The 12,165-nt window shown below is 40.7% G+C and overlaps 1 protein-coding gene across 2 annotated transcripts; it reads right to left on the bottom strand.

Annotated features, from left to right (window-relative positions):
* Window positions 1-1,273: 1,273 nt before the first annotated feature.
* Window positions 1,274-11,620, bottom strand: LOC106881875 (uncharacterized). 2 transcript variants are annotated; one of them, XM_089344748.1, is made up of 6 exons: window positions 11,218-11,620; window positions 10,060-10,362; window positions 8,236-8,414; window positions 7,348-7,547; window positions 5,516-5,679; window positions 1,274-3,362 (listed from the first exon to the last, which is right to left on the bottom strand). In XM_089344748.1, exons 2-6 carry the CDS (start codon window positions 10,349-10,351, stop codon window positions 3,310-3,312), a joined length of 888 nt encoding a protein of 295 aa, XP_089200874.1. In that variant the 5' UTR covers window positions 10,352-10,362; window positions 11,218-11,620; the 3' UTR covers window positions 1,274-3,309. The 2 variants fall into 2 exon arrangements, with proteins under 2 accessions (XP_089200874.1, XP_014787877.2); XM_014932391.3 differs by lacking the exon at window positions 11,218-11,620 and having other exon boundaries at window positions 3,170-3,362; window positions 10,060-10,390.
* Window positions 11,621-12,165: the final 545 nt, after the last annotated feature.

Genomic DNA, 12,165 nt, shown 5'->3' with positions numbered 1-12,165 from the left:
CTTGGAGCAAAGTGCTACTCCGATCAGGCCTGATCTGATGCAAAACAAGAAGACGCCGCCAATGATGACAGCAACAACAAAAACATCACCAAAAGATAATGTCATCATAGCGACCGTATTTCTGAATAAACTGACGAGATGGCTTCGAGTATAGATCTGCTCAATCACAGCCAGCCTAGGGCTAAACAAAGAGAGATATTTTCTCTCGTCTTTCCAGGTGGATGCACCATGAAGTTTTCAGTAAAAGTCTGCCTGAAGCCTCCAGGTCCAAGAGGCCGGAGCTTCTTCTGGTTTCTGGAGCATTTAAAAGTGACCAAGATTAGAAGACTACCCGGTGAAGGTTACCTGTTGTACAGGACACCAGTCCTTCACAGGGGTGGACATTCCTCTGGTTATCACTTGTAATTAGTTTCCAGGTGAGTGGAGTGAAGTAACGTGGAAATGAAGTACCTTGCTCAAGGATACAATGCACTGCTCGATTCGGAAACCATAATCTTATGATCGCGAGCGAACCCAACATTTTATCAGTTAAACCCCTCACCGTAATCCCAAATCTAACACTTACACATGCACAAACACACACACGGATATAAAGGAACTCACACACACATACACACACACACACACACAAAGTAAGTGGGAGATTATGAAACAGCCCTTACCTTTGTTTGTTGACGAAAAAGGCAGCACCTATGTGTTTCGTGGTCAACCGAGTTACTGACGTCAGGACTGTCCCCTATTACTGTCCAGTAATGTCCACTGCTCGAACAACCGTCCACTTTTAATAGTAATGTCCGCAAATATAAAGACTGCCTAAAAATCTCAATATTATCCCCTGCTTCCAAAACTGCGACAGAGGTTAGCACTCTCTTTGAATGCCAAGACAGAGCTTAGGTTCTCAGACTGTCCGCTGATAGCAGCAATGATTCCTGCTGTAACTAACGTCCAATGATATGAAAACTGTCCACAACTGTCCAGTAATTGTTGCTGGTATTCATACCATTCACACCGATGATTGTCCACTTCAAATATTGTTTCCCAACAGAAAACAAAAGGACCCTCGGTTTATTATAAATTCATTATAACAAGGCACGTTTCATTAAACGTACTGGGTAGATAGACAGGTGTGTGATCAATAGGGTATTGTTGCTCTTGTTTTGGTGGTGGTTGTTGTTGTTGTTGGTGGTGGTGGTTGTTATGGTGATTGTGGTAGAGGTGTTGTTGTTGTGGTATATAGTTGTATATAGTTGGTTATATAGTTCTGTATTGTGTTGTCTAAGAATCCATATATATATATATACACACACATATACAGGGGTTGGACAAAATAGCATCAAAGTTTTGAAATATCTATAAAACCGCCAAAAGCTTGTTTATTTTTATGTTTTTTGGTTTTTTAATTAGTGTTGCTTAATATGTTTTGCTAAAATTGCTGTTTCTTTTCAGATATCACCAGAAAAAGGTAATTAAAATTCATTAAAATGACAGATCTATCGGACTTTCAAAGAGGACAAGTTGTTGGTGCTCGTATGACACGTGCTAGCGTAACCAAAACAGCTGAAATGTTTGGTGTATCAAGAAATACTGTTTCGAAAGTAATGACAGCCTTTGAGAAAGAGGGAAAAATCTCCTCGTCAAAACAAAAACTCCGAAAAAAAACCAAAGCTTTCAGATAGGGACCATTGGACTCTTACACAAATTATTAGTAAGGATCACAAAAGTACAGCTCCCAAAATTACTGCAGAGCTTAATGACCACTTTGAGAACCCAGTTTCCACAAAAACTGTTCACCAGTAGCTGCACAAAGCCAGATTTCACGGGAGGGCTGCAATCAGAAAACCACTACTTTCTTTGGTACAATACCAGTGGAGGTCATCTTGTGGTTTTTACTGGCACTAAGTCGGTTCCAGCTGATCTGATCAACGGAACACTCTGTTCGTGCAATTAACTTGCAAGTGGTTGAGTACTCCACAGACATGCATACCATTAACGTATTTGTGAGGGAGATTCAGCATGACATAGAATATAACAAGGCTGGCCCCTTGTGAATTACAGGTACTACTCATTTCTGCCAACTGAGTCAACTGCAGTAACGTGAATTAAAGTGTTTTGTCCAAGGACACAATGCGGTGACGGGAATTGAACTCTGGACCTTACTTTCATGAGCGAAATACACGAACCGCTAAGCCACGCATCTTCACTGTCACATGGTTTAAAGCCAACCTCGCTAGGAGTAGGAGTAATCCATAACGAAGGGCTTGCTGAATGAACCCTTTCCTTGTATTAATGAAGCCCTTAAAATAATTTTGAGATTGATGGTCACAAAGTGTTCAAGAGAGAGAGAGAGAGGTCATTGAGTAAATTGGGTCTGATAAAGAATTATCTGAGGACCACAATGAAAGACTCGGTGCTCTTTGTCTTTAGGATGTAGAGAGCAGTGTTCTAAAGACAGTTTGAGAAATTCATTAAAGATTCTTTAAAATGCCAAATGCAGAAAGAAATATTTTTTTGTAGATATTGCGGCAGTGCGTAGAGGTAAGTTGATAAAACTTGCTGCACTTTGTTTCGATGGCAACATTTTGCATTAACAGATGCATTGAAGATTTCTCTCCAAATTCGTGAAATTCAATTATGTGCAAAAGGACGGGTTTTGAGATAAATATCCGACGACTTTTCACAGATAATTAATTTAAAAAAAAAAGGAATATAAGAGAAGACAAAAAGAGGGGTTTAAAATTAAAATTAGAACTAAAATCTGTATAATAATCTACCTGTTCGTTCACCTGTTAGTTAGGGAGGTGGAAGTGAAGTGAGAGTGAGAGTGAGAGTGAGAGTGATTGGTTGAGTGAGAGTGAGAGGTGGAGTGAGAGTGAAGGTGGAGTGAAAGTAAAAGGTGGAGTGAGAGTGAGAGTGAGATGTTGAGTGAGAGTGAGATGTTGAGTGAGAGTGAGAGTGAGAGGTGGAGTGAGAGTGAAAGGTGGAGTGAAAGTAAAAGGTGGAGTGAGAGTGAGAGTGATAGGTGGAGTGAGAGTGAGATGTTGAGTGAGAGTGAGAGTGAGATGTGGAGTGAGAGTGAGAGGTGGAGTGAGAGTGAGAGGTGGGAGTGAAGTGAGAGTGAGAGGTGGAGTGACAGTGACAGTGAAAGGTGGAGTGAGAGAGAGAGCGTGGGGGCGGGGGAGAAATGTGAGTAGTTAAAGTGGAAACTTTATTCGGTGACAATAGCTGACACGTGCTCAGTGGTGGTGGTCATTTTGGAATGGACGGTGCTCAACAACAACGGTAGGTGCATTAGATATAAATTGTGATTGGTCAGTTTTGTCTCAGGCGGATGAAGATGGCCATGGAATCAGCGACTCCGTATCCTGAAAATAACAACAACAACATCAATAACAAGTACAACAACAACAACAACTACTACTACTGTTACTACTACTATTGTTACTACTACTACTACTACTACTACTACTACTACTACTGTTACTACTGCTGCTACTGCTGCTACTACTACTACTACTAGATAAAATAATATTGCAGATGAGTTATGTGTGCTTTCTTCCAATATTTAAATCATTGATTAAGATATGAGGCGCAGGAGTGGCTGTGTGGTAAGAAGCTTCCTTCCCAACCACATGGTTCCGGGTTCAGTCCCACTGCGTGGCACCTTGGCCAAGTGTCTTCTACTATTGCCACGGGCCGACCAAAACCTTGTGAGTGGATTTAGTAGACGGAAACTGAAAGAAGCCCGTCGTATATATATATATATATATATGGGAGAATATACAAATAATAACAACAGACGAGGACAGGTGGTGTAAATAACAAAAGTATATATTAGTATGACGCTCGGGAATACGGAAAGTCTTTGACGTTTCGAGCTACGCTCTTCAACAGAAAGAATACGGAGACAAGGAGAAAAACACGGAGAAAAAAAATTGAATAGTGTTCAGTCAACGGTCAATCATAATAATGGCCGATCATAACAATGGCTGACCGGAAGTTAGAAATTCTTATTTCAGGAGAGCTAAGAAAGGGGGAGATAACAAACGGTGATCGGGAACGAGGGGCTGTGTGTGGGAGGTAGAATGCTGGTGATCTTGACGTATGTAGTGTGAAAATGGGGAAGGGAGAAAGGGAGTTAGTAGTTGGTCAGTTGTAGTGTGTGCTTGGTGTGATGCGAGGGTATTGGTGTGGTGTGATGTGAGGGTGTTGGGAGGTGGGGAAGGCATGGGTGGAGAATGGGTTAGGCTTAGGGTGGGGTAGAGGTAGGGGTCTGTGGGTAGGGGTGGGTGGTGGGTGTAAGGAATTGGATGGGGTGGAGTGGGAAGGTAGAGTAGGAGTGTGTTGGGGTGTGGTGGGATGAGCTTATGAGAGGGTGTTGACGAGGAGGGAGAAGGGGAAGGTGGATGTAAGAGAGGGGGAAGATGGGTATGGGAGGGGAGAGGAGAGAGGGTGGGTATAAGAGAGGGAAGGTGGATTAAGAGAGGGGGAAGGTGGGTATGGGGGGAGAGAAAGAGGGGAAGGTGGGTATGGGGGGAGAAAGAGAGGAAGAGAAAGAGAGTGAGAGAGAGGGAAGAGGGGTATGGGGGGAGAAAGGGAGGAAGAGAAAGAGAGTGAGAGAGAAGGGAAGAGAGTGAGAGAGTAAGGGTGAGAGAGTAAGAGTGTAGAGAGTAGGAGAGTAAGAGTGTAGAGAGTAAGAGTGAGAGAGGGGGGAGTACGAGAGAAGAGAGTGAGAGAGAGTAAGAGAGAGGAGAGAAAGAGTAGGGGTGAAGAGAAGTGGGAGTGGAGAGAAGTATGAAGAGAGGTGAAGAGACGTACAAAGAAATATATATATTTATATAAAGGGCATTATTACAGAAAATAATAACGCCACACAGTGGACTTCTCAAAATAACCACATTTAGTACCTAATGCGAGGAAATATATATATATATATATATATATATATATATATATATATATATAGATACACACACACATGTATATGCATTTGCGTGTTTGTACTTGTCTCCCCACCATCGCTTGACAATCGATGCTGGTGTGTTTGCATCCCCCGTATCTTAGCGGTTCAGCAAAAGAGACTGATAGAATAAGTACTACACTATTTACATTTTACGGATATCTGTCCTCATCTTGTTTGTTGTTAACACAACCTTTCGGCTGATATACCCTCCAGCCTTCATCAGGTGTCTTGGGGAAATTTCAAACCTGGGTTCTCATTCCTAAGGTATATGGAGGTTGCGGTTGTGGTGGTGGTGGTGATTGAAGTGGTGGTGGTGATGGTGGCGGTAGTGGTGGTGGTGGTGGTGGTGGTGGTGGTGGTAGTAGTGGTGATGATGATGATGATGATGGTGGTTACGGTTGTGGTGGTGATGATGGAAGTGGTGGTGGTGGTCGAGGTGATGGTCGTTGTGGTGGTGATGGTGGTGGTGGTGGTGGTGGTGGTGGTGGTGGTGGTGATGATGGTGGTGATGATGATGACGACGATGCTCTGACAGAAAGACAATGAAATACTCACCATCATGCCATACGGTCGCTTCCTTTATTTCAGAATAGAGGATTCTAGGAAAATGGTCCGATTTCTCCCATTCGCATTCATCAAACACTTCGTTGACAGTCAACCAGCCTTTGTCAACGTTGCACCCACCATGACTGGATGACGTATAGAAACGGCGTAAGTCTCTGGGGGGGAGTAAAAGAAAAGGTGGTCTACTTTCAGGTGTTGTTGCTGTTTATTGTTCGACATTGCAGAAATTACAAAGCAGTCGAGAAAGAACAGGAAAGTTAAATAAACTTGCCACGTTTTCCTGAGAAAATCTATCGTTCAACTGTTTCACGTCTGGAAATTGGAGACAAACACAAGTCTTGAAGTATATTTTCATGCACGCACGCACGCACGCACACACACACACACACACACACACACACACACACACACACACACACACACACACAATGCACGCTGACAGATAGATAGATAGATAGATAGATAGATAGATAGACAAGGCGGTGAGCTGGCAGAAACGTTAGCACGCCGGGCGAAATGCTTAGTGGTATTTCGTCTGCCGTTACGTTCTGAGTTCAAATTCCGCCGAGGTCGACTTTGCCTTTCATCCTTTCGGGTTTGATAAATTAAGTACCAGTTACGCACTGGGGTCGATGTAATCAGCTTAATCCCTTTGTCCTTGTTTGTCCCCTCTATGTTTAGCCCCTTGTGAGCAATAAAGAAATAAGATAGATAGATAGACAGACAGACAGACAGACAGACAGATAGATAGATAGACAGATAGATAGACATAGATAGATAGGTAGATAGATAGATAGATAGATAGATAGATAGATAGATAGATAGATAGATAGATAGACACATAGGTAGATAGATAGATAATTTTCTTTTTGGCCACACAGGACTGAACACCGAGGGGACAAAATACAAATGTAGAGCTTTTCTTTTCGAAAATGAAAAAGAAAAAGGGGGAAAAAAGAGAAAAAAATGTAAAATTTCAATCAAGAGGGATCTTGGAAAAAAAAGGCGATCAAAAGGGATCGTGTATCACAGAAGAAATTTAAAAATGTAAGAAGCAAGACTAGGTTTATCCGTGGAAAGAAAAGCCTATGGAAAAGACAACCTCAGGCAGGGAGGGAATAAACACATGAGGGCAAAGTGCTCTCTCTCTCTCTCTCTCTCTCTTTTCGATTTACAGGATCATGCTCAAAGTGGTTTCGTCGCTCGCACGCACCAACTTTGCTACATTCACCCACCTTTTTTTGAAAGAGCGATTCAGACTCCGTATTAAAGCTTATTTGACGCATTCCACGTTTTCAGGGGTCTGTACCGTTCGTGGTATCCCAACCAGTCCCCTATTCATTTGTGTACCTCGTGTACGAAGTGCATTCACCCAACGTAAGATTGTGTTATGGGTGGGAACAGCCTGATTTCGGTGAATGAGAAAGTGGCGCCAAAACACATGCTGAACTAATGTGACGGACTTGTTATTCTTCTCGTAACTGTCGTGGGCAAACACACGCTCTATCGTCCACAGCGCCATGGCTAAGATACCACGGACGGAATGGTATCTGTCGGACATATGTCCCTCCCTGGGGCTGAGCAGTAGCCATTTCACCCTGTACTAATATCTGACAGAAAGAGTATCTCAGGAATGTTGTAAAAAGGCATACAGGAATCCCTTGCCGTATTGCGGTTCACCTATTACAGTTTATTATTTAAGCTTACGTCGATTCCTCCGTGGTGTTGTTTTGCAGTTAGAATAAAATAAATATATGTAAGATAAATGTTCTTTTATTCATTTGCGGATAATTATGCAATACAAAGTGATAATGAGAACGTACATGAATCCTTTCATTGAAAATATTCTGCCACTCGTTTTATCATTCCATGGGGTACTTTGGCCATAAGATAGGGAACTTAGATCATTCCATGGGGAACTTCTCAGATTTTCGACTGAGAACCAATTTTCAAGGTTTGTATTTCGTCCATCAAACACCATCGTTACCACAACTGCTTGGTTTTTGTACAATACAAGTTTCACCTGAAGAAACAACAAGTTTCATATATGCATACATACAGACTTACATATATATATATATATATATATATATATACACATATATATAGTTGAAATTTATAGAAAAACAAAAGACGAAGACAGGTGTATGAACAACAAGCAGGTATATTAGTTTGACGTTCAGGAAAAATGAAAAAGTCTTTTACGTTTCGTGCCTACGCTCTTCAACAGAAAGAAATAAGAGAAAATAAACAGATATATATATATATATATAATGTGCGTGAGTGTGTGTATGTATGTCAGTTGTGGAACATGAGTGTCACTACATTAACCTGATGATTGCGCAATGCATGAAAGTACTAGTTTATCTCAATATTGTAAAATTGTGATTACTGTAAAATTTGGAAATAACAAAACGTGAAAGATCAGACTAGATTGGAATTTCATTGATTAATATGTTCTTCCAAACACAGTCATACAAACTCAGATATATATATATATTTATATATATATATATATATATCCTGGAAGGAATTGTGCCAAATTTTGGCATTGAAAGCTACACCAATGCCAGAGTGGGTCGACACTGCACAGTGCATTTGGGATTAAAATAGCTATTTATGCATCATAATTAAAATAAATACAAAAATAGGCAAATTTACTGTGACATTCTTCAAGAGTATATACAGCATCAGAATATGTGTATACATACCTCATCAATCGGAAGTTTGTTCCACATATCAAGCAGAGGGTGTCGGAAAAAATTCGGACAATAGCTACCAATGCATTTGTCCACATTCCATGTTGAAGGACGTCCTATATTGAGTATGGAATTATAGATTAACGAATTCGCTCCCATTGATATGGCGTAGGTTTTAATCCATTCACTGCCTGAATAATAATAATAATAATAATAATAATAATAATAATAATAATAATAATAATAATAATAATAATAATAATGATATATAGAAAGATGAGTTCTTAACTTTTGTATACGATTGCCAAATTCCATCACTAAGGTAAACATAGCTGACGTAATCCATCACTACGGCCAACTCAATGACAAAAGTTAAGAACTCATCTTTCTATATATTACATTTCTGCTGAGTTTACAGTCCTCTCTATAAACTAATAATAATAATAATAATAATAATAATAATAATAATAATAATAATAATAATAATAATAATAATGATAATACAAGCAGTTAATACATAGGGCAGACAGTTAATACGTGGGCGATAGCATTTGTCTGGTATGGAGCGGGAATTATAAAATAGCAAGGGAGAGAAATTAAGAAAATGGATACCAAGACCAGAAAAACGTTAACAGTACATGGAGCCTTTCACCCTAAGAGTAACATCGATAGGCTGTACTTGTCCAGGAGAAAGGGTGGCAGAGGTTTGATCAGTTGCCAGAACTGTATCGAAGAAGAGGAAAACAACCTAGGGTGATGTGTAAAAAATGCGTGGAGCCATTGTTGCAACACACGAGGAAGGCTGGTGTAATCAAAAGTGAAAATTGTGTTACTAAAGAAAAATTTAAACAAGAAATGAGCATAAAAAAAAGAAAAAGAAAATGTATGGTCAGTTTGCAAGAGATGTAAATGTCAAGACAGATGCAGAGGGCTGGTATCTTCAGGAGTGACCTGAAGATAGTGACAGAAGCACTCATGCGCAGCTCAAGAACAAGCATTAAGGACCAATTATATGAAGTGCAGAATAGACAACACGACCGATAGTGACAAATGCAGAATGTGCGGTGAGAGGGGTGAAACGGTGTGGCACATCGTTAGCAAATGACCGAAACTGGCACAACGCGAATACAAAAGACGCCATGACAAAGTGGCAAGAACGAGCCATTGGGAACTCTGTGGAAATCACGGCCTACAACAAGCAAAGATGTGGTACGAAAAAATTCCAGGAGTCACTGAGAATGAGAATTGAAAAATCCTATGGGATGCAATGATCCAGTGCGATCACCTGACCAAATTTCGGAAACCGGACATTGTTGTGGTGAATAAAAAGCAAAGAACATGCGTGATTATCGACAGAGGATGCCCCGGTGACAACAGGATCAATGTGGAAGAAGAAGAAGAAAATAAACAACTAATAACGATTTGAAGTGGGAAATGCGAAGGTTGTGGTCAATGAAGAGAATAGACGTGATACCAATTAGTAATTGGTGCATTTGGAAGTGGTCAGCACTCAACTACCAACATGGCTGGAAAAGATTGGTGCAAGTGTGAAGGTTGGACACCTACAAAAGTCAGTATTGCTTGGAACTGCAAGAATTCTTTGTAGGTTTCTTGAAACATGACCATTAAACAAGTGTTGCCTCAGTCTGTTGGCTGTGGGCATCTGACACTTTCCGTCATATGCAGCTGTGAGTTTTCATATAATAATAATAATAATAATAATAATAATAATAATAATAATAATAATAATAATAATAATGAAAATTATAATAATAATAATAATAATAATAATAATAATAATAATAATAATAATAATAATAATAATGTCTCACTTACTTCTATAGTAGGACATCTCGTTGCTGTCATTCGTGCTGACGACTGTCATAATATTTTTCGGTGAGTAATTCTTACAAATATGGCTGACTTTGTTGTAACTAAAGAATTCCGATTGGCTGTTTAGAGCGATGACGGAACATTCCAGTAGACTTCTTGTTGTGGAGAATTCTTCTGTTGATGTCCGAACGTAATCATAGGAGTAACCAGGGACCATTTTTTTGTAGTAGGCTCCAGGAGATCCCTGATTCGAGGAAACAGTCAGGATTGTTGCAAGGATTAGAAGCAGCAGCATTTTGGTCTTGACTGGAATGGGTGAAGTAAATTGGAACATTTTCGTTTTAGGATCATCATAGTGAGAGAGAAGGGGAGAGAAAGAGAGAGGGAGGAGGAGTTAGTAAAAGTTGTTTTATAATGTTTTTTTCACGAAACACACACCTCACTTCAAAAGAATTTTCATTAAACGAAGAGAAAACAACTGCCGGAGAACCCCCCCCCCCCCCCCCACAAAAAAACACATAAAGAGGTATAGGTGTGTGGTTAAGAAACTCATTTAGAAACTTTGGGGCTTTGAGTTCAGTTCCACTCCACGGCACCTTGGGCAAGTATTTTGACTCTGGTGTGTGTGCGCGTCTGTTTCTGCTTGTCCCTCAAAGCTGTGTTGGTTTGTTTACCACTCCCATAACTTAGCGATTTGGCAAATGGCATTGATAGAATAAGTATTGGGTTTTAAATAAAGAAACAAGTACTGGGTCTGGTTTAGATCTAGAAAGTGCTGCCCCAGCATGGCCGCACTCTAATGGCTGAAACGTACATACATACATACATACATACATACATACATATATATATATATATATATATATATATATATATATATATATATATATATATATATATATATATATATGTATGTATGTATGTATGTATGTATGTATGTATATATCACTTGTACTTGTTTCTAAGTATAGTGGAGTGAAGCAATGTAAAAATGAAGTACCTTGCTCAAGGGTAAAGTGCACTGCTTGAGTCAAAAATCGTAATCTTTCAATCGTGAGGGAGCCCAGTATGTTAACCTTTACACCAGGCACCGCAATCCCAACCCTAGCACACACACACACACACACCTTGCACACAATGTAAAAAGATTATGAAACAAACCTTTTGTTTGTTGGCAAAAGAGACGGCAACTATGTCTTCCGTAATTCAATGAGGGGCTGATGTCTGGACTGTCCACTATTACTGTCCAGTAACGTCCACTGCTGGGACAACCATCCACTTTTTCTAGCAATGTCTGGGAAAATAAAGACTGCCTAAAAAGGCCAACAATATCTGCTGCTTTTGCTAGCTTTGTGACAGAATTTGAGACCAATGTTCCCCACTGCTTCCAAAACTATAGCAAAGGTCAGCACTGTCTTCGAATGCCAAGACGGAGCTTAGGTCCTCAGACTTTCTGCTGCGACTGAATGTCCAATGATATGAAAACTGCCCACAACTGTCAGTGATGGCTGCTGCTACTAATAATACCATCCTCACCGATGACTGTGGCAGTGGTGATGATGCTGGTGGTAGTTGTGGTGGTGGTGGTGGTGGTGGTAGTTGTGGTGATGCTGGTGGTGGTGGTGGTGGTGGTGGTGGTGGTGGTGGTGGTGGTGTTTACGTAGGTGTTGGTGTTGGTTGTGATGGCTACGATAGTACTGTTTCTGTTGTTGGTGTAGCTGTTGGTGGTGGGTGGTGGTGGTGGTGGTGGTGGGTGGTGGTGGTGGGTGGTGGTGGTGGGTGGTGGGTGGTGGGTGGTGGTGGTGGTGGGTGGTGGTGGTGGGTGGTGGTGGGTGGTGGTGGTGGTGTGTGGTGGTGGTGGGTGGTGGTGGGTGGTGGTGGTGGTGGTGGTGTTGAATCGGGTGGGATGTTGTTCAATTGAATTATCAATGATTAGTGATCATTACATCCGTTTAAATAAACAAACAGGCATACATATACACACTTAGCTATGCATACCCATACACACACACACACACACACATATATACCTGTATAGTACTGTACTAAACAACTGGAGCATGTTCCCAATTAAAAAGCTTAAAGCGATAGAAACCGTACATTTACACA

The sequence above is a fragment of the Octopus bimaculoides genome, chromosome 28 (assembly GCF_046866305.1).
Source record: "Octopus bimaculoides isolate indiv1 chromosome 28, ASM4686630v1, whole genome shotgun sequence".
Lineage (NCBI taxonomy): Eukaryota > Metazoa > Mollusca > Cephalopoda > Octopoda > Octopodidae > Octopus > Octopus bimaculoides.
This window is presented reverse-complemented; position numbering and strand designations above follow the sequence as displayed.

What these genes read in the sequence shown, in the direction of transcription:
- LOC106881875 (XM_014932391.3), bottom strand. Translation starts at nt 10,390, where the DNA reads ATGTTCCAATTTACTTCACCCATTCCAGTCAAGACCAAAATGCTGCTG. An exon ending in CGAGATGTCCTACTATAGAA is followed by an intron (nt 8,415 to 10,059) that starts GTAAGTGAGACA and finishes ATTATTATTCAG; the next exon opens with GCAGTGAATGGATTAAAACC. An exon ending in ACAAACTTCCGATTGATGAG is followed by an intron (nt 7,548 to 8,235) that starts GTATGTATACAC and finishes TTGTTTCTTCAG; the next exon opens with GTGAAACTTGTATTGTACAA.